This window comes from Pteropus medius, unplaced genomic scaffold, assembly GCF_902729225.1.
Source record: "Pteropus medius unplaced genomic scaffold, Ma_sr-lr_union100, whole genome shotgun sequence".
Classification (NCBI taxonomy): Eukaryota; Metazoa; Chordata; class Mammalia; order Chiroptera; family Pteropodidae; genus Pteropus; species Pteropus medius.
The window spans coordinates 2716139-2738911 of NW_024345861.1; the positions used below are offsets into that span (position 1 = coordinate 2716139).

General features: G+C 34.3%; 1 protein-coding gene and 1 pseudogene across 1 annotated transcript in view; both read left to right on the forward strand.

The window, feature by feature from the left end:
- Positions 1-22773, forward strand: part of TENM1 (teneurin transmembrane protein 1) — a 1050723-nt gene that overhangs the window by 610308 nt on the left and 417642 nt on the right. The window contains exon 9 of the mRNA XM_039874688.1: positions 8660-8898. Coding sequence (XP_039730622.1) covers positions 8660-8898 — 239 coding nt within the window. The remainder of the gene's footprint in view (positions 1-8659; positions 8899-22773) is intronic.
- Positions 20586-20682, forward strand: LOC120612295 (uncharacterized; annotated as a pseudogene).

Here is a 22773-nt window from a genome sequence, read left to right on the forward strand (position 1 = left end):
AAATAGCTATAATCAACAGAAAAAGTAATAACAAATGTTGGAGATGATGCGGAGAAAAAGGAACCCTCATACACTACTCGTGGGTCTGCAAATTAGTACAGCCACCATGGAAAACAGTATGGAGTTTCCTCAAAAAACTAAGAATTAATCCATCATATATTCAGCAATCCTTCTACTGGATATTTACCTCAAAGACTTGAAAATTCATATCCAAAAAGATATTTGCACCCCATTGTTCATAGCAGCATAATTCACAGTGGCCAGACATGGAAGCAATCGAAATGTCCTACGATAGATGATTGGCTAAAGAGGCAGTAGTACATATATACAATGGAATATTACTCAGACATAAGAAGAGATGAAATACTGCCATTTGCAACGACATGGATGGACCTTGAAATAATCATCCTAAGAGAAATAAGCCAGTCAGAAAAAGTTGAAAATCACATGATATCACTTATATGTGGGATATAAACCTAAAAGCAAGAAATGAACAAGACAAATAAACAGAGACTCGGACATGGACAATAGACTCGTGGTTACCAGTGGGTGAGGGGGAGGTGGGAAAGGGGAGGTAGACTGGGTAAAAGGGGTCAAATATGTGGAGAGAGAAAGAAATCTAACTATGGGAGGTTAACACACAATATAAATATGTATATGCCTTACTGCTAGACTGTACAGCTGAAACTTATCGGATTTCATTAACCAATGTCACCTTAAAAATGAATCAATAATAAATAAATAAATAATATGAATAATAAAATTGCAGTTATGACATGTCTATGAATAATTACTTTAACTCTAATTAAATTTAATGCTCCATTCAAAAGACATAGGTGGATGAATGGATAAGAAAACAACCATTATATATGCTGCCTACAAGAAACTCACATTAGATCATAAGACACACACAGACAAAGTAAAGATTTAGATGAAAAAAGAGAGTTCATGAAAATGAAAAGGAGAATCAGCTGGGGTAGCAATACTTATATCAGACAAAATAGACTTTACAATAAAGGCTATAACAAAAGACAAAGAAGGACCTCGTAATCTTCTGGGTATTTAGTCAAAGAAATCCAATCACTACTTTGAAAGGACATGTGCATTTATATGTTCATTGTAGCATTATTTACAATAGGAAAGATATGAAGGCAACCTAGATGTCCATCAGTGGATGAATAGATAAAGAATAGATGGTATATATATGCAATGGAGTATTACTCACCTATAAAAAAAGAATGAAACCTTCCATCTGCAACAACATGGATGGACCTAGAGAATATTGTGCTGAGTAGATGCAGACAGACAGAGAAAGGCAAATGCCATATGATTTCACTTACATGTAGAATCTAAAGAACAAAATGAACAAACAAACAGAACAGAAACGAACTCCTAGATACAAAAAACAGAACATAGATCCAAGAATAATGGAGTCAAGCAATACAACAGATACAGAGTTCAAAACATTGGTTATAAAGATGCTCAGTGAACTTAGGAGAAATGTAGATGAACTCAGTGAGAACTTTAAGAGAGATAAAAAACATAACAATGGAACTGGACATTATAAAAGGGAACCAGTCAGAAATGAAGAATACATTATCTGAGATGAAGAGTATCTTAGAGGGGGTATCAACAGAATGGGTAAAGAATAGGATTGAACCACCAAAATACAGGATGGGTATACAAACCTAAAAGCAACAAATGAACAGGACAAACAAACAGAGACTCATAGACTTGGACAATAGACTAGTGGTTACCAGAGGGGAGCGGGGAGGGAGGAAGGGAGAGTTAGATGGAGTAAAAGGGTCAAATATGTGGTGACAGAAAGAAATCTAATTATGGGAGGTGAACAAACAGTGTAAATATATATATATATATATGCCTACTGTTAAAGTGTACAGCTGAAACTTATTGGATTTCGTTAACCAATGTCACCATAAAAAATAAATTAATTAATTTTAAAAAAGAACATTTTTTAAAAAAGATCAGAGCAAAACTAATATAGAGTCTAGAAAAACATTGCAAAGGATTGATAAAACCAAGAGCTGATTCTTTGAAAGGATAAACAAAATTGATAGACCCTTAACCAGAAGCATCAAGGAGAAAAGAGATAATACTCAAATAAATAAAATCAGAAATGAAGGAGGAGAAATAACTATGGACTCCACAGAAATACAAAGGATCATAAGAAAATACTATGAGCAATTATATGCCAACAAATTTGACATTCGGAAGAAATGGACACATTCCTAGAGACATACAATCTCCCAAGACTGAATGATGAAGAAACTGAAAATCTGAACTGACTGATAACCAATGAAATACAAAACCTAAGTTCTGGACCAGATGGCTTCAAAGGCAAATTTTACCAAACATTCAAAGAATTAACACCTATTCTCAAACTATTCCAAAAATTTCAAGAAGAGAGAAGGCTCCCTAACCCCTTTTATGAGGCCACCATTACCTTGATTCCAAAACCAGACAAAGACATTACAAAAAAAGAAAACTATAGGCCAATATCTCTTATGAACATTGATGCAAAAATCCTCCACTAAATATTAGCAAACTGAATTAAGCAATACATTAAAAATATCATATACCATGATCAAGCTGGATTTATTCCTGGGATGCAAGGTTGGTACAATATCCACAAATCGATTATTGTGATACACCACATTAACAAATCGAAAGATTAAAACCATATGATCATATCAATAGACACAGGAGAAGCATTCAACAAAATCCAGCATCCATTTATGATAAAAACCCTCAGCAAAGTGGGAATAGAGGGATCATACCTCAACATAATAAAGGCTGTATATGACAAACCTACAGCTAACATCATACTCAATGGGGAAAGGCTAAAAGCGTTTTTCTTAATATCAGGAACAAGACAAGGATGCCCACTTTCACCACTCCTCTTCAACATTGTATTAGAAATCTTAGCCGTGGCAAGAAGACAAGAAAGAAAAATAAAAGGCATCCGAATTGGAAAGGAAGAAGTAAAACTCTCATTATTTGCCGATGACATAATACTATATATAGGGAACCCTAAAGATCTCACCAAAAAGCTGTTAGAACTGATCAGTGAATTAGTAAAGTAGCAGGTTACAAAATAAATATTCAGAGGTCAGTGACATTTTATACACCAATGATGAACTTTCGGAAAGAGAAGTTAAGAAAACAATCTCATTTACAATTGCATTGAAAACTATTAAATACCTGGGAATCAAATTAACCAAGAAAGCAAAAGACCTGTTCTCAAAAATTTATAAGTCATTGGAAAAAGAAATTAAAGAAGATACAAATAAAAGGAAGCATATACCGTGCTCATGGGTAAAAAGAATCAACATCATTAAAATGGCCATACTACCCAAAACAATCTATAGATTCAGTGCAATCCCTATCAAATGCCAATGGCATTTTTCAGAGAGCTAGAACAAATAATCCTAAAATTTATATGGAATCATAAAAGATCCTGAATAGCCATGACAATCTTGAGAAAGAAGAACAAAGTAGGAGGTATTACACTAGCTGATAGCAAACTATATTATAAGTCTACAGTAATCAAAACAGCATGGTACTGGCATAAATACATATACATTAATGAATGGAACAGACTAGAGAGCCCAGAAATAAATCCATGCCTATATGCTCACTTAATATATGACAAAGGGGATAAGAATATAAGAGTGTAAAGACAGTCTCTTCAATAAATGGTGTTGGGAAAATTGGACAGATACATACTGTAAAAGGAAACTGGACCACCTTCTTACACCGTATACAAGAATATACTCAAAATGGAGTAAAGACTTAAATGTAAGACCCTAGAAAAAAACTTCTAGAAGAAAACTTAGTAAATTCTCTGATATTGCTAACAGTAATTTCTTTTTGCATATATCTCCCTGGGCAAGGGAAACAAAAGAAAAAACATACAGATGGGACTACATCAAACTAAAATGTTTTTGTATAGCAAAGGAAACCATCAACAAAACAAAAAGACAATCAACCGATTGGGAGAAGATATTCGCTTAGGAAACATCTGGTAAGGAGTTAACATCCAACTGTATAAAGAACTGATATAACTCAACAACAACAACAACAAAAAAACCAAGCAATCTAATTAAAAAATGGGCAGAAGACATGAACAGATACTTTTCCAAAGAAGAAATACAAACAGACATATGAAAAGATGCTCAAGGTCGCTAATCATTAGAGAAATGCAAATTAAAACCACAATGAGATATCACCTCGCACCTGTCAGTATGGCTATCATCAATAAATCAAAGAACAAGTGTTGGCGAGGATGCGGAGAGAAGGGACTCCTCATACGTTGTTTGTTCGATTGCAAGTTGGTACAGCTACTGTGGAAAACAATCTGGAGGTTTCTCAAAAAATTAAAAATGTATATATCTTTGACCCAGTAATTGCACTTCTGGGTATTTATCCAAAGAAAACTAAAACAATAATTCGTAAAGATTTATGCATGCCAATATTCATGGCAGCTCGATTTACAATAGCCAAGATATTGAAGCAACCTAAATGCCCATTAACAGATGATTAGATAAAGAAGTTATGGTTCATGTATACAATGGAATATTACTCAACCATTAAAAAATTATATCCTACCATTTGCAATGACATGGATGGACCTAGAGGCTATTATGCTGAGTGAAATAAATCAGAGAAAGAGAAATATCATATGATTTCACTTACATGCAAAATCTAAGGAAAAAAAGAACAAACTAATCAAAAACTGACTCACAAATATAGAGGACAATTTGGTGACGGACAGAGCGGATGGTGGGTTGGGGGACTGGGAAAATGGAGTGAAGTGTTAAAGAAGTACAAATTAGTAGCTCATAGGTGGTCATGGGGATGGGAAGCTCAGCATAGGGAATGAAGTTATTATTAATATATTGGCTAGTTGGAAAACTAGAAGAGAGAAGGAACAATTAGGGAGATTGTTTTATAAACTACATAAATGTCTAACCAATGTAGTGTATACTTGAAACTAATATAAAACAAACAAACAAACGAATAAATAAATAAATAAATAAATAAAATTTCAACTCCAGATCATATCCCAGAAAAAAAAATAGTTAAGATGGTCTTTAAAAGTTACTACAAGAACTTATGATATGGAGAAGAGTAGACATACACTGCATAGTATTGTTGGAACAGACTGTATTTGTTTAGCCAGGTTCAGTTAACTCAGGAGATTAGAACCTGGTGCTAATCCAGTGAAGACTCTGGTTGGCAGGTAGTATATGGCAATGGAAATGCAATTTTTTGAAAGTCCCCAATTCCAAGTTCATTCATGCCTTTAACTACCCATGTTACTTTTAGGTAGCTCACTTATTCTCTGGGCCTCAGTTTCTCTAACTGCAAAACAAGTATGTTGGGCTACTAGATTTCTGAGATCCCTTCCAACTCTGATTCTGTAGCTATCATTCTCACTTTTTTTGTCATCGGTTCCAAAGAAACAGAGCAAAAGCGTGACTCAATCCAATATCATCCACATGCCAAAATCAACACCAAGCATGCTTCTTCTGTGTCTTAACAGGCCTGGATTCAAATCTTAATGCACCCAATTACTGTATAACCCTAGTATAGTGTACTGTACTGTAGTATGAGTAAGAGCATGGCTCTAAAGCCAAACTGCTTGGGTTCATAACTCAGCTTCCCTCTTACTAGCTATGGGACCATGGACAAGTTACTTAACTTCTCAGAGCATCAGTTTTCTTATCTGTATGGAGGTACTTATGTAATAAGGTTGTTGTGAAGATTAAATGATATAATACTTTGTGAAATATTTAGAACAATGCTTGGCACAAGTAAGCATTTAATAAATGTTGACTCTTATTATCATTATTATGATAAGTACAATCACTATGCTACTTCTACTAACCCTCTTTTAGTCTCTGTTTCATAATTTGTAAGATTAGAAGAGTAATATCAAACACAGATATATAGGGATCAAAATAATGCATATAAAGTATTTACTTTGGTGTCCGGCCTTACTAGATGCTCAGTAAATCATGTTTACATAAGTAGAACAACTATGCATGTGGTTGGTGTTAGCCAGTGCAATTTTTTTTACTTATCCCACCCCTAATATTTTTGATACTATTCCATAAGCAATATAAGCTTGAGGCAAAAATCTTTAAAAATACCTTACTGTTCAACGGTAACACGAATTACTATTTTTCCAAGAACGTATATATATATTTTTTATCTAAAAATTATATCCTATTGCCCACACTGTTTTGAAGCCTACTTTTTTTTCCTTGGTGATATTTGCAAATACCTTTTTTCTAGTGAATAATCACTTAATAACACAATTTAAAATGGTTATCTAGTATTCTAGTATGTATTTGTAAAATAATTTACTTAACCACATACCTATTATTGAGCACTTGGTTATTTATCTTTTGCTATTATAAATAACACTGCAATGAGTGACTTCTTATATACATTGACATACACAGCATTTTCTAAAGTTAAATTCCTATAGGCATAATTTTGGGGCCAAAAAGCATGCATATTTAAAGTCTTTTGATACGTAATACCAAATTGCCCTCCAGAAAGGCTCGTGAATCTGCACTCCCCTCGGCAACCCAGCCCTTTAAATAATCTTTACCCTCATGGTACTAAAGCAAAAACTCTAATATATATATTTTTATTAACTGGCATATAGAGAGTTCCTTTTTTTTCTTTAATTATATATGCTTTTATTCTTTAAAAGTGGAAGCTAGGAATCAGTCTTTAAATAATCTTAATGATTTATGCTTTGGGCATGTGTCACATGTACAAGGTGATGTTGGCTCTCTATGTAGGAGAGGGATTTTGTATTGTAGTACATTTAAATGTAGCACTGGAATGTGTTTTGTTTAGCAGTGTATTTTACTGCCCCAGGCAGCACAGTAGAGTGGTTAAGATTAAGGATTTTGGAGCCAGAATGACTTGGGTTCCTATTCTGTCATTCACTTGCTAGGTGAATTTAGGCAAGTTATTTAACCTCTTTAGGCCTCTATTCCCTTAACTGCACAATGAGGCTAATGTAGCCTATTTCATATGAGTAAAGACTGAGATAATGAGTGTTTAGCACAGCACATGACAATTAGCACACAATAAACGTAAAGTATATGCCCCAAAAACATACTTTCATTTATTTGTTTTTAGCAACTCCTTCCATGTGAATAAATCAGGACTGTTTATGAATACCACATTACAATAGTCATGAACAGTCAGTAATTATCCTGTAGTAATTCAAACATGACAACGGCATGAAGTTTTAGGACAAGCAAAATTAATGCATATGCAAAATAGTGCTTGCCTCTGGTAGTTGAGGATAGAGATTTACTTAGAAAGGCAGGAGGAACTGTCCTGGAGTAATAGAAGTGTTCTGTATCTTGATAGGAGTTTGGGTTGCACAGGTGATTTTATTTGTCAAAGCTCAGCAAATGTACACTTAAAATTTGTGCATTTCATCATGTATAATTTTAAATTGAAATATATTTACATATAACTTTGTGTAAGTTTAAGGTGTGCAATACATTGTTTGGTACATTTACATATTGCAATATGATTGCCATTGTAGCATTAGTTAACACCTCTGTCATGTCAATAATTATCATTTCTTTTTTGTGGTGAAAACAATTAAGATGTAGCCACTTAGCAAATTTAATGTTTATTATACAGTGTTATTGTCTATAATCACTATACTGTGCATTAGATCCACAGGACATATCTACTAATTGAAAGTTTGTACCCTTAAACATCTCTCCTATTCCCCTACCCACCAGCCCTGGTAGCCACCATTCTACTCTGTTTTTACAAGTTCATGTATGGACCTTAAGGGCATTATGCTAAGTGAGATAAGTTAGAAAGAAAAAGACAAATATCTATGATATTACTTATATATGGAATCTAAAAAAGCCAAACTTATCATGTATAAATTCTACTTTAAAATCTATTAAAATATTAAACTCTACATAATAATACGCAAGTTTAAATATGTGAAAGGAAGTGTACTGATATATTCAACTTACTTTGAATTGCTTAGAAACTAAGATGGACTAATGGATGAAGAAAGAATGAAGAGATGGATAGATATGTGATAAGATGAATAATAGCCAAATGTTAACTGTAGAATCTAGTTGCTGAGTATACATTTGTTTATTATAAATTTTTACAACTTGGCTATATGTTTGACAATTTTTATAATAAAATATTGGGTATAAATATGTCTGTGCAAGCTAGTGTCTAAATAAAATATTGGTTTCTAAGTCTTTTAAATTACCATATGCCTGATGATACTTCTCTTTCTGTTTTTGAATCAACTCTTGAGTATCGTAGTTAATGAAAGGGAACAGCATAGAAAATAACATCGAATGTAAGATGTTAACACAGAGTTTGAGAAATTCACTAGCCAGCAAGTGAGGGAACAGAGAACCTTTAGGTCTAAATGAGAAAACAAAAGGGAAACCATCAAGGGCAATTTGGAGTTCAGTCTTAAGTTTACGAAAATTTTGTTGCGCCCCCTCCCAGTTCCTGAACTTTATCAAAGCCTGATTATTTGAAATTAGTGGAAATTGTGTTTTTGTAGCAACTGGATGTGGATTTTATAGTCCAAATTTTTGTTTCCTTTTTGCAGGCATTTCCTGTTCAAACATGGATCTGGTTCCTCAGCTCTCTTCAGTGCAGCCAGTCAGAACTACCCTCTGACATCCAATACTGTGTACTCACCCCCTCCCAGGCCACTTTCTCGAAGCACTTTCTCCAGACCTGCCTTTACCTTTTACAAGCCTTACAGGTGCTGCAATTGGAAGTGTACAGCCTTGAGCGCCACTGCAATCACAGTGACTTTGGCCCTGTTACTAGCTTATGTAATTGGTAAGCCCTTTTTTTCATGCCTTACTTTTCTTCTTAATCAAAGTCTTGTTTTGCTTCAGGTTATGGAGGTCAGTTTTCTGTCAACTCTGGGTCCTATAAATTTGAACCAAGGCTTAATATTATAAATAATAAATGGATTTATATATTTTTTTACCCTTGCAAACCTTAAATGCTGCTGAAGAGAGTATAGAATGCTCTTTGAGAAGAAATATTTATACTACTAACGCAGTCTTATTGATCGAAATTACTGTAGTTAAGCATTTTCCTTTCAATTAAAAAGTCGTCATGATTTCTCAGAAGTCATAAGTACCAATCTACAATAGCTTCTTAAATTATAGTTAAACAATAATACAGCTACTGAATTTTCAGGTAGCAATTTTATTTAAGTAGTAGTTATTGGAAGCTATCAGAAAATCCAACACATAATTTCTTTCCAATAATTCAGAGTTGTACACTGGGACTTAAAAAAAATGTATTCTTATTTCTACATGGTAAATGACTACAAAACTGTGTGGTTATGATTTTGGGAAGGTAAACAAGAAAACGGTAGTGAGGCACTCTTTCCACTTTTAAGAAAAAATATTGTCCTTGAGTCCCCTTGATTAAAATTACCCTCACTTGATAGCAAATGTTATTGATTTTTCTGGGTGGCATTTCGTTTTGACTGAACATTAATTTCCTTGCCCCAGTGGTTCTGTAGTCTAAAATGTAAATTAACTTTTAAGAAACATGTATTTTGTGGAAGCACTATTCCTAGAATGAATAGAATATCATGGTAGGAAAAAAAAATTCAATCCAGGCATTTCAATAATAACTTCTTTTCAAGTATAACCCGATTTCCTAATTGAAGCAGAATCACCCACAAAGATATAATGAATATGATTCTGAGAGGTAGATATAAAGGGAGTCAGTTTTTCTTACAAGTATAAATAATAAAGTCAGTTTGGTTGATTCTGATTCATTCAAAAGTGTGAACAATAAAAAAGTTCACATAATCAGTTTTTCTGGTAGTCATATAACAGATATATTTTGTAGGGAAGCCACCGATAATTTCAACAGTAAAGGATCATAACCTATATTGATGTTCATGATTATCTCTTTTATATTTTCATCATACAGTCTGAATTTACTTGAAGTCCTTCTATTAAATGCAGATAATGTTACTCTATAATATCAAAAATGTGTTTTATATCTCAGACATTTCTAGATTACTCAATGCGTGTGTTTATTTGGTTCGTAATAACCCATAATGAGAAATAATGCTGAAAGAATGGAGATGGGGAATGAGAAAGTATTGTTATACAAACATGATTGTAATATGGAATCATTCAATACAAGGAGTGATTTAATCAGTTTAAATACATTAGAGGGCCTTTAAAATGTTCTTATTAAATTATGAGATAAATTTTTATCTTATGGGTTATCTCTTATTAATTTTTATTATATAGAGAGATGTTATTTCAGATACAAGACTTAATCCCTGGTATAAACAAATTCAGGTAATATCAAGCTCTTTTTCTATTTATAGCTTTATACTGTATTCAAACTTATGTTTCTATTTAAATTTATTATTATGGCCACTCTCGCATCAAAAATTGTATTATATACTGTGAAACTTGTTTAATTAGGTTATATGTTTATTTATTTTATAAGTGAAAGTAGAATATTTCAGTCATTTCAAGGACTGCCTTTTTATAGGGAGAACAGTGGCATAGAAATTTATCGGGACAGTAAGGCAATAGAGTGCAATAGTTATGAGCATGGATTTTCAGACTTCTGCCACTTATTAGGCATGTTACCTTGGGCAAACTTTTTAACTTTTTAAGGCCTCTATTTCCTCATAAGTAAAATAGGCCTAAAACAGTACCTATAACATAGGGTCATTATTGAATTAAATGAGTTAATAAAGCTAGAGTGCTTGAAATAGTGCCTAAGACAGTATTTATACCATAAATGTTAAATATCATTGTTGTTATTACCATTAATTTTATAATTATTATTAACTATTAAAACTCACTGGTTCTCAGAATTAACCACGTTGTAATGGCTGTAAACTACCACCAAGAACAGTGCCTAGCACATAGCAGCTCTGTCGGTAAATATTTGTTGAAAAAACTGAATTATATGAAACACTTTACTTGTATTAGCTCATTTAATTCTCACAACAATCCTTAATGGTAGGTATTGGTATTAAATATATCTTATAAATGAGGAAACTGAAGCACAACAAAGGTAAAAGATCACATATAGGTCACATTGAGATGAAGAGGTCATATCACTAAAAAGTGCGGGGATCCTGAGCTTTAAGCCAGAGCAGACTGACTCTAATCACATGCTCTTGAGTGCTACACCTTGATGTCCCTCTAGCACCGCAGTAAACTCTGCAGCTGATTTACTTCTTGGTCTATTAAGTAAATCCACCAGACAATTTTTTTCTTATTAAATTACAAATTAAATTAGATTAAAATAGATGCAAGACATCTATTGCAATGATAAATGCAACTAAGATTTGTTAATTGCTGAGAGAGATCTGTTGAAATCTTTACTGCTGTTTTAGGCCCATTTTACTTGGGAGGTTCTTTTTTTTTTCAATTACAGTTCAAATTCAGTACTATTTTTTTAGTTCCAAGTGTACAACAGAGTGGTTAGACATTTATATAATTTATAAAGTGTTCCTCCCAATAAGTCTAGTACCTACCTGGCACTGTACATAGTTATTATACATATTATACATATTATTCCCTATTCTGTACTTTACATCCCTGTGACTACCCAATTTGTCCTTCTTAACCTCTTCCACTTTTTTATCTTCCCCCAACCCCCTCCAATCTGACAACAATCAAAATTTTCTCTGTATCTATGAGTCTGTTTTGTTTGTTCATTTATTTTGTTCCTTAGATTCTACATATAAGTGAGATCATACGGTATTTGTCTTTCCATATCTGACTTATTTCACTTAGCATAATACCCTCTAGGTCCATTCATGTCATTGCAAATGGTAAGATTTCATTTTTTTTCATGGTCAAATAATATTCTATTATATATACGTACCATCTCTCTTTATCTAGTCATCTATTAATGGGCACTTAGGTTGCTTCCATATCTTGGCCATTGTAAAGAACTATACAGTGAACATAGGGGTGCATGTATTTTTTCAAATTAGTGTTTTGGATTTTTTCAGAGAAATACTCAGAAGTGAAATTGCCGGGTCATAAGATGCTTCTGTTTTTAATTTTTTTGAGGAACTTCCATACTCTTTTCTATAGTGGCTGTACCAATTTGCAATACCACCAACAGTGCACAAGGGTTTCCTTTTCTCCACATGCTCGCCAGTACTTGTTTGTTGATTTATTGATGGTGGCTATTCTGATAAGTGTGAGATGACATCTCATTGTGGTTTTAATTTGCATTTCTCTGATGATTAGTGATGTTGAGCATTTCTTTATATGTTTATTGGCCGTCTGTATGTCCTCTTTGGAGAAATATCTATTCAATTCCTTTATCTACTTTTTTAAAATTAGATTGTTTGTTTCTTTACTGTTAAATTGTATTCACTCTTTAGAAATTTTGGATATTATTCTTTATCAGATATATCATTGGCAAATATCTTCTCCCATTCAGTTGGTTCTCTTTTCATTTCGTTGATGGTCTCCTTTACTGTGCAAAATTTTTTTATTTTGATATAGTTGTGTTTTTTTTCTTTTGTTTTCCTACTGTGAGATATTTTAGATGCAGGAATATTAGGCTAAATGCTAGCACAGAAAGTTGAATGAGTTCAACATAAGGAGATAATAATGGCAAACACTGTAACTTTGTTCTGATTTTCTGCCATTAACTCGACATTATGTAACTTTAGATAAGTTGGTTACCCCAGCTGTGCTATATTGCTGACCACCTCAGAAAGGTAAAGTAAAAATTCATAAATAAACATTCTTGTGAAATATATCACATAAGAATTGTAACATACAAGATTATTTTTAAATAGCTTTCTGTGGTTGAAATTTTTAAAAGTATTATATTTCAAAATATGAAACCATTTAATTCTCATCTCTTGCTGAATCTTTAAGAGTCGTCATTTTTTTAAATCCCCCTTTGCAGTTGCTGTATAACCCAAGTAAAATCTTTCACTGAAACTATTTTCTGCTTTTATTTCCCATGCAAATTTCTTTCTGCTATTTAATTTTTCTCTATTATCCATTATATGTAACCTTTAGACACTAATGGCTGCATGCTGTGCTGCCCTCAGTCCACTAGGGAAAATCACGTCGATATCAATGGGATATCAGAAGACATGCTGTGCATTATGGCTTTGTAAGTGGTCTTTGAAAAGTAGTAGATATCTAGCACATGAAAAGTCAGAGTATGTTTAGGCAACCAACCCCATCCCTACACCTACCCATTATACCTTTGGGGCCAGCAAGAGAATAATTCCTTTGAATAAGTTTTGAGGTCATAAAACTTGGTGAAGGGAGACATGGAAAGATAATGATTATGTGAAGATATGGAATAGCTTTTGTCATCACTCCCCCGTAAATCTGTAGTATTTTCCATCTAAATCAAAAAATATGTCCTTATGCTTCATCCTCGGTGATATTTTGGCATCAGTGATGTATCAGTGCCAGCCAGAAGCAGATTTGCTTTAATTTACAAATAAGCCATATGAAGTAATAGTCAGGAAGACAGATGACCATATGCAAGGCATCAAGAGAAGGCGAGTTTAAGGTACTTCATCAATGGTTGTGAAGAACACAAACTCAGCTTCTCTGATAATCTTTGATTTTTTTTTTGGATCAAGTTTCTCTACAGTCAACTATTTGTATAAGAGGCAGTAGAAATTCGGGAATACATTGTGCCTGGGGCCAAATTGGCTGTTGCATTAAACGAGTTGAGGGGTAGCAATCTCTTGCTCTCAAACCCAATATCATCCGTTAATGACATCGATGTTCCTTTTCTTTTGCCATGAAATTAGTAGCAATTCATACCATCTTCCGGGGATGCAAATAGTGTCCAAATTCTACAGATGAAATAATTTAAGTCCATAAATCTCTTTGCCATGACATACTATATAGCACCCATGTATAAACTTGACCAAATTGGATATTGATATACAGTTAGGAGAGAAAATATTGAGCCCAATTCTCGGACTGAAAGTTTAGGGATGAAACTATTGAAGAGGGCAAAAGGCCTACTTCACCTTGCTCTCTGTGCCCAAATTGAGTAACACTGATTTTAGTGCTTTCTTCTTCCTCCTTTCTACTAGTCCAAATGGCCATACTCTCTGGAGCTATTATTATGATGGAGTAAGAATGCTGAAAATGATAGAGAAGAGTGGAATGTGTTCATTTTGCCTTCTTCACATAGAAAGTCAGAATACCTCACAATACAGGGAAGAAATAAAATAGAATATGACAAATTTTTATTTTAGAAAATTCAGGAACTTAGATTTTTAAAGGAGAGAATAGAAATGGAGTCCCCCCCATTATTAAATTTAAATACACAATGCCCCTTCACACGAAATTTACTAAATGTGGATAAATAACATGTACAAGAAAACATCTCTTTCACTTACTAGCAAAGTCATTAATGCCTCTGTGCCTCTGTTTCCTCGTCTATAAAATGAGAATGCTGATAATAACTTCATCATGGATTTTCTTTTAATTAAATGAACTGAAGCATGTAAAATATCCAGGGTGTTGCTTAGCCAATCTAAATAAAGATTATTATAGTGGAACAGTATTATTATTAGGATTATTAATTTGATATGAGGTAAACACAATGAGCATATAATTTATCCTAATATATACTACTTTTGTTTCCCTTCTTCCCAGTCATCTAAAACAATTTTTTCAGAGCTGGAATGTCTGTTTCACAAGAATTCTCTAATGAGTTTGTAGTTTCCTTCTCTCTGGTCTAAAATATTTGTAGCTTTGCCTTTATTTTACTAATTTCCCTTTCTTTTCCTTGGTGTTTTGACCCTTCAAATGGTTTTGTGTTTCCATCTGGAGGCCTTATCTAAGTTAAAACACATTTTCATTAAAAAGCATTATAGCTTATAACATTCAAGAAATGACTCAGCATAAAATACTAAAAAGCATTCTACTTTATCCTATAGACCATTATCAATCCTTTTGGTGTCATGTTTATTACTTATTAATACTTCTAGTTCATTCTCGTGGACCCATTCATGATAATGATGGCAGTTTCTGCATTAGCATTGACTTTGCCTCCTACGCATGAATCTACCAAATTTCTAGCTATCTCTCTAAGTAGGGATCTGGAAAATGGTAGTATAAATTTAAGTCTATTTATAAATATGCCATCTGTGCATTATCAGAAACTCTTCTTAAAAAAAGATTTATGTTTTCATCTGACATCACATTTTGGTATAACATGTTCCATAAATTTTATCCCTACTATGTTAAGTGAAACTTTTACCTGTCATAAATGAAGGTATAAATTCAATCCAAATTAAACATATTAAAATGACAGGAAGAACCTGTGTCACATACAAGTAATTTGCAGAACCATAATGAGCACCTACTGGTAAAAATGAAGGCATTTTAATGAAAGGCAAATACTAAACTTTTTTTCTTGGAACTCTAGCATCTATATGGATTTAAGACAGAGAATAAGAGAGATAATTTCTTGGGTGAATGAGTAATGGATATTAAATATCAAGAGATTATTTTGTTGTCTCAAGGAGTGGCAGTCACCCTACTAAGTACATCCCATTTAGTACTTTCATAACCTGGGTAGTGAAGTTAAAGTGAGGCTTTATGAAATAGATAAAATCCACTGCAGGGCATAGTAAAAGAAGACTGAACAGCATGTTAGTAATGCTGGAGCTTTATGTATTTAAGAAATTTTAGAACAATCAGAATCAATATTGCAAATTCAGGAAAAAATTCTCTCTCAAAAGAAAACTGACCAAGACAGCATAGAAGCTAGATGTTGTGCATGCCTTCTCTCATGACCACACCAAAATTACAACAAAACTACAGAGCAACCATAACTGGAAGTCACCTGAGGTCTGGTTGAACAGAAATCCTACAACTGGGGACATATATGAGAAAAGGCAGGTGGCAGGAATAGAGATGCAAAATGGCCAGTCCCACAACAGCATGTGGTGATGAATTAGGAAGATTATCTTAGCTGCAGAGCCCTCTCCCCACCCAAGGAGTGAGGGGTCCCAGCCCCATATTAAGCTCCCCAGCCCAGGGTTCCAGTGCCAGCAAGAGAAGTCTCCACAACCTCTGGCCACAAAAACCAGTGAAGATTATTGTAGAGTGAGATGGAAGGCTGCAAGAGTCACAGACTTTCCTCTAAAAGGCCCACTCCTGGACTTACTTGCTGCCAGACTTACTCCGAGCTCCAGTGCTGGGACAGCTGCTCAAGGAGTGCCAGGGACATATGGGGAGATGCTGAGTTGTCAGGCTTCAGGGCGATGATTGGAGGGGTGGCTTTCTCCCAGACAGAAGTGCTGACAGTATCCATTGTTCTGTGGTTGAGCACTCCCTGCTCCCAGCATGCAGATGCAGGGGGCCACCATTCCTGAGTATCCAACAACCTAGATAACAGAGGTCGCTCCACCCAGAGGATTCCCTGAGACTCCAGGTCTCCCAACTTGCGGGCTCAACTAAGTTGCCTACAGTGGATTCTTCCATACAAATGGGCTTTCTTATCTCATGCTGCAGATTTTCCTAAAATCTCTCAAAGTCTCACAAAACCCAAAGAAGCAGCATCTGGCCTCGGCGTGCCCCATACCACTTGCTGTGCAGCACCAGACCTAGCATTAGGGGCAGCCGGCCTCTGTTCCTGGCTTGGTCTCTCAAGGCACTTATAAGCCCAGAATGGGTGGCAGCCATCTGTGGATTGCTTGTTGACTCTTACCAGGTGGCCCTGGATGTGCACAGCTGTGGCTGAAATTGGCCTGCAGCAGGGCCTTTCCCAGGTGGCCCTTGAGCTAGTATACCCAATGGCCTGCTTTGACTGGTGATGGAGCTGGAGTACCATCCAGGGCTGCATCTGAGGAAAACACACCCAAAGGGCAGACTGAGAAGGCACCAAAGCCCTGCTAAAGTGAATCTTGCTACATAGAGTTAGTAGCAAGCCAATCTTCACAACCAAAACGTCCAAGAGTCAATCCCTCCCATCGACGTGCAAGCAACCAAGGCTCAACTATATCAGGAGGGCACACACAACTCACACAAGGGACACACCTTAACCACCTGGCTCAAGTGACCAGGGAAAACTCTGCCACTGGGCCCCAAGCACACCTACTACATAAGGTAACTCTAGTAAAACCAGGAGACATAGCAGCCCTATCTAATACATAGAAACAAACACAGGTAGGCAGCCAAAACAGAGAGACAAAAAAACATGTCCCTAATGAAAGAACAGAACAAAGTTCCAGAAAAAGAACTAAACAAAGTGGAGGCAAGCAATCTAACAAATGCAGAGTGCAAAACACTTTATAAGGATGCTCAAGTAACTTAAGGAAAACATAGATGTACTCAATGATAACTTTAACAAAGAGATAGAAAACATAAAAGTGGAGTTGGAAAACATTAAAGGGAGCCAGTTAGAAATGAAGAATACAATAACTGAAAGGCAGAGTACATTAGAGGGAATCAACAGAATGGATGAAGCAGAGGATAGAATCAGTGATTTAGAGGATGGGGTAGTGGAGGACATCCAATCAGAACAGCAACAAAGAAAAAGAATCCAAAAAAATTAAGATAGTTTAAGGGGCCTCTGGGACAACATTGAGTGCAACAACATTCGCATCATAAGGATGCCAGAAGGAGAAGAGAGAGAGCAAGTAATTGAATATCTATTTCAAGAAATAATGACTAAAAACTCCCCTAACCTGGTGAAGGAAATAGACATACAAACTCAGGAAGCACAGAGAGTCCCAAACAAGATGAACCCAAAGAGGCCCCCACCAAGACACATCATAATTAAAATTCCAAAGGCTAAAGACAAAGAGAGAATCTAAAAGAAACAAGAGAAAAGCAATTAGTTACCAGCAAAGGAGCTCTCATTAGACTGTCAGCCAATTTTTCAACAGAAACTTTGCAGGTCAGAAGTTTGGCACAGTTTTCAAAATGATGAAAAGCAAGGACCTACAACCAAGATTACTCTACCCAGAAAAGCTATCATTTAGAATCGAAAGACAGATAAAGAACTTTCCAAATGTGATAAAGCTAAAGGAGTTCATCACCACCAAGCCAGTATTACAGGAAATGTTAGAGGGACTTCTTTAAGAAGAAGAGAAAAAATGTATCGAAAACGTAAATAAATAATGGCAATAACTACATATCTATCAACAAGTACTTCTAATGAAAAAAAGAATTAAATGCTCCAGTCAAAAGATAGAGTAGCTGAATGGATAAGCAAACAAGACCCTTACATATGCTGCCTACAAGAGATTCACTTCAGATTAAAAGGCACACACAGACTAAAAATAAAGGGATGGAGAAGATATTTCATGTTGGACCTAGAAGGTATTGTGTTGAGTAGAGTAAGTCAGAGAAAGACAAATACCATATGTTTTCATGTACACATGGAATATAAAGAACAAAATAAACAAATAGATAAAAAAAAAAGAGGAACAAAGTCATAGATACAGAGAATATTTTGAGAGTTATCAGATGGGAAGGGAGTTTGGGGCTCAGTGAAAAAAGGGGAAGGGATTAAGAAGTAAAAAAAATGGTAGTTATAAAATAGTCATGGAAATATAAAAGATAGCATAAAGAGTATAGTTAATATTATAATAACTATGTACGGTGTCGGATGGGTACTAGATTTATTGGGTGATCACTTTGTGAGATATATTCATTTCTAATCACTATGTTGTACACATGAAACTAATATAATATTGTATCCCAACTATAATTGAATAATAAAAAATATTTTTAAAAATTCCCTCTCAAGAAATCTCCAATTTCAAAATAAATAATTTGAATTCTGTTGCAAAAAGGAAATTTCACTCTTGTTATACTTATGTTCTCCCCACCCAAATTAAATGATAGATAGATAGATAATAGATAGATAGATAGATAGATAGATAGATAGATAGATAGATAGACAGACAGACAGATGAGAGGATGTTATATGAATATATTTAGACCCACATCACACAAGCCGTTAAGTTATACTTACTCGAAAGTGAACATGAATAAACTAAATTAGGGCAATGACTTTGAAACAGATAGCAGGTTAACCCATTTTAAACTTCAGAAATGTGACTGAATTTTCATATAGAACATCCAAAGTGTAAGAACCAATATCATGAACAGAATATCTGATTCATCATGATCAAAACTAAGAAGTGACATCTTACTGGGTGGAGATACACTTATTTTGGGCTCACGCTTTACAGAGAGGTGAAAAGACATAATATGTTTTGTTAAAAACAAATATGTTGCAAAACCTGAGGAAGCAAAAATGAAGTATATGAAAGAGTAGCAAGAAATGAAGATAGTAACCAGGAGCAGATCATAAAAGGCATTTTAAGCCATGGTAAGAAGCTTATAATTCATCTCAAGAGCAACTGGTGAGCTTTTATGGTTTTTCATTAGGGCGAGAAAATTATTTGCTCAGATTTACATTTAGAAAAATCACCATAATGGCAGTATGGAAGTTAGAATTAGCAAGCAGGATGAAGGGGGTTGTAAAATCGAAGTCATGAAGACAAATGAGTAGACAATAATAGTAATCCAGGTGAGTGATATTGAGAGCATAAACTTCTGGAATGGAGAAGGAAAAGATAGAATCAAGAGGTATTTAGGAGATTAAAAAAATCACTTGACTCAGTCACTAATTAGATGTGGCAGGAGAGAGAATAGTAGTTGTCTGGATTAGGGACTAGGTAGATGGTGATGTTATTAGCCAAGATATAATATAGAAGGAAGAGGTTTAAGGGTGAAAATATACATGCAGGTCAAGATATCTACTACCTTATTAAATATCTGATACGGAAACTTTAGAGGCATCTACATTTGAGGACACCAAAATCATGAGAATAAACAAGGAAAAAAAGAATGTGAAGGATAGAACTCTGGGGAATACCATTAGACGGTAGCAATAGAATAATAGTCCTCAATCTATCTAGAGACCTCTAGGACCCCAAGACCTGTCAGAGGGTTCACAAAGTAAAATTGTTTTCATAATAACACAAAGGCATTATTTATCTTTCTCACTATAATTCTTTCTTGAATGTAAAGTGGCATTTTCCAAAGGTCATATGATAAGTGATATCACAAGAGATGGCATGCAAAAGCAGATATGATAATCCAGCTGTCTTTTATTTAGCCAGACAACATTTAATTTCCAAAGACACACAACAATGCAACTCTTCATACTAATTTTTGGCTTTGTAAAATATAGTTACTTATCATAAAATATGTTATTTCTGTTAAAATTTAAATATTATTATTACTAATTTAATAATAAATTTAATAATTTATTATTACTAGCCAATATATTAATAAAAAATACTTGTAAAAGTTACTGATATTAATTTCAAATGTAGGAAATATTGACAGATATAAGCCTATATGAGCAAAATCTCCTTGATGTCCTTAGTAATTTCTAAGACCATAAAAGAGTTCTAAAACTAGAATATTTGTAAAGAGCTGAAGTCAGGAGACCAAATACATAAAGTGTTTCAACAAAAGCAATTAGTGCTTGCTTCGACACCACATATACTAAAATTGGAATGATATAGCATGGCCCCTGCGCAAGGATGACACAAAAGTTCATGAAGTGTTCCATATCTTTTTACCCAGCAAGGCTTTCGATTAAAATGGAAGGGGAGATAAATAGCTTCCCAGACAGGGAAAAGCTTAAGGAATTTATTACCAACAAACCAGTATAACATGAAATGTTAAAGAGACTTCTGTAAAAAGAGAAGGGGTAAAAAAGAAAATAGAAATAACAAATATGAATAATAAAATAACAGTAACAATGTACCTATCAGTGATTACTTTAAATATAAACAGATAAAGGCTGCAATCAAAAGATATAGGGTAACCAAATGAAAAAGAAAACAAGACCCATGCATATACTGTCTACGAGATACCCACCTCAGATCAAATGACACTCACAGACTTAAAGTAATGGGATGGAAAAAGATATTTCACACAAACAAATAAAAAAAAAGCTAGGGTAGCGATACTTATATCAGATAAAATAGAATTTTAAACAAAGTCTATAATAAGAGACAAAGAAGGGCATTACGTAATGATAAAAGGATCAGTAAATACAGAGGACATAACCCCAGTAAACATATATGCAACAAACATAGGAGCACCTACATACATAAAAGCAATTATTGACTGACATAAAAGGAGAGATTGACAATAACACACTCATAGTAGGAGACTTTAACACCCCATTGACACCAATGGACAGATCTTCCAGTCAAAGAATCAACAAAGAAACAATGAGCCTAAAAGACACATAGATCAGATAGATTTAATAGATTTATTTTCAGAGCATTTTACCCCAAAGCAGCAAAATATACATTCTTCTCAAGTGCACATGGAACATTTTCTAGGATAGACCATTTTAGGACACAAATCAAGTCTCAATAAATTTAAGAAGATTGAAATCATATCAACCACCTTCTCAGATCACAATGGTATGAAACTAGAAATCAACTACAAGAAAAAAACTGGGAAAACACAAACACATGGAGGCTAAATAACATGCTCCTAAACAATGAATGGGTTACTAATGAGATCTAGGAAGAAATCAAAAGATACCTAGAGACAAATGAAAATGAAAACACAATGGCTCAAAATCTATGGGACACAGTGAAAGCAGTCCTAAGAGGGAAATTCATAGCAATACAGGCCTACATCAAGAAACAAGAAAAGGTTCAAATAAACAATCTAACCTCATACTTAAAAAAAAAACTAGAAAAAGAACAACAAAGCTCAAACTGACTAGAAAGAAGGAAATAATAAGGTCAGAGTAGAAATAAATGAAATAGAGTCTAGTAAAACAATACAAAAGATTAATGAAACCAAGAGCTGATTCTTTGAAAGGATAAACAAAATTGATGGAAAAAAAGAGAATAGTCAAGCAAATAAAATCAGAAATGAAAGAGGAAAAATAACTATGGACTCGACAGAAATATAAAGGATCGTAAGAAAATACTACAAGCAATTATATGCCAACAAGTTGGACAATCTGGATGAAATGGACACATTCCTTAAAACATACAATCTCCCAAGACTGAGTCAAGAAGAAACTGAAAATCCAAACCAACCAATTACCACCAATGAAATTGAATCAGTAATCAAAAACCTCCCAAAAAACAAAGTCCTAGACCTGATGGCTTCATAGGCAAATTTTACCAAACATTCAAAGAATTAACACTTATTCTTCTCAAACTATTCCAAAAACTTCAAGAAGAGGGAAGGCTCCCTAACCCCTTTTATGAGACCACCATTACCTTGATTCCAAAACCAGACAAAGACATTACAAAAAAAGAAAACTATAGGCCAATATCTCTTATGAACATTGATGCAAAAATCCTCCACTAAATATTAGCAAACTGAATTAAGCAATACATTAAAAATATCATATACCATGATCAAGCTGGATTTATTCCTGGGATGCAAGGTTGGTACAATATCCACAAATCGATTATTGTGATACACCACATTAACAAATCGAAAGATTAAAACCATATGATCATATCAATAGACACAGGAGAAGCATTCAACAAAATCCAGCATCCATTTATGATAAAAACCCTCAGCAAAGTGGGAATAGAGGGATCATACCTCAACATAATAAAGGCTGTATATGACAAACCTACAGCTAACATCATACTCAATGGGGAAAGGCTAAAAGCGTTTT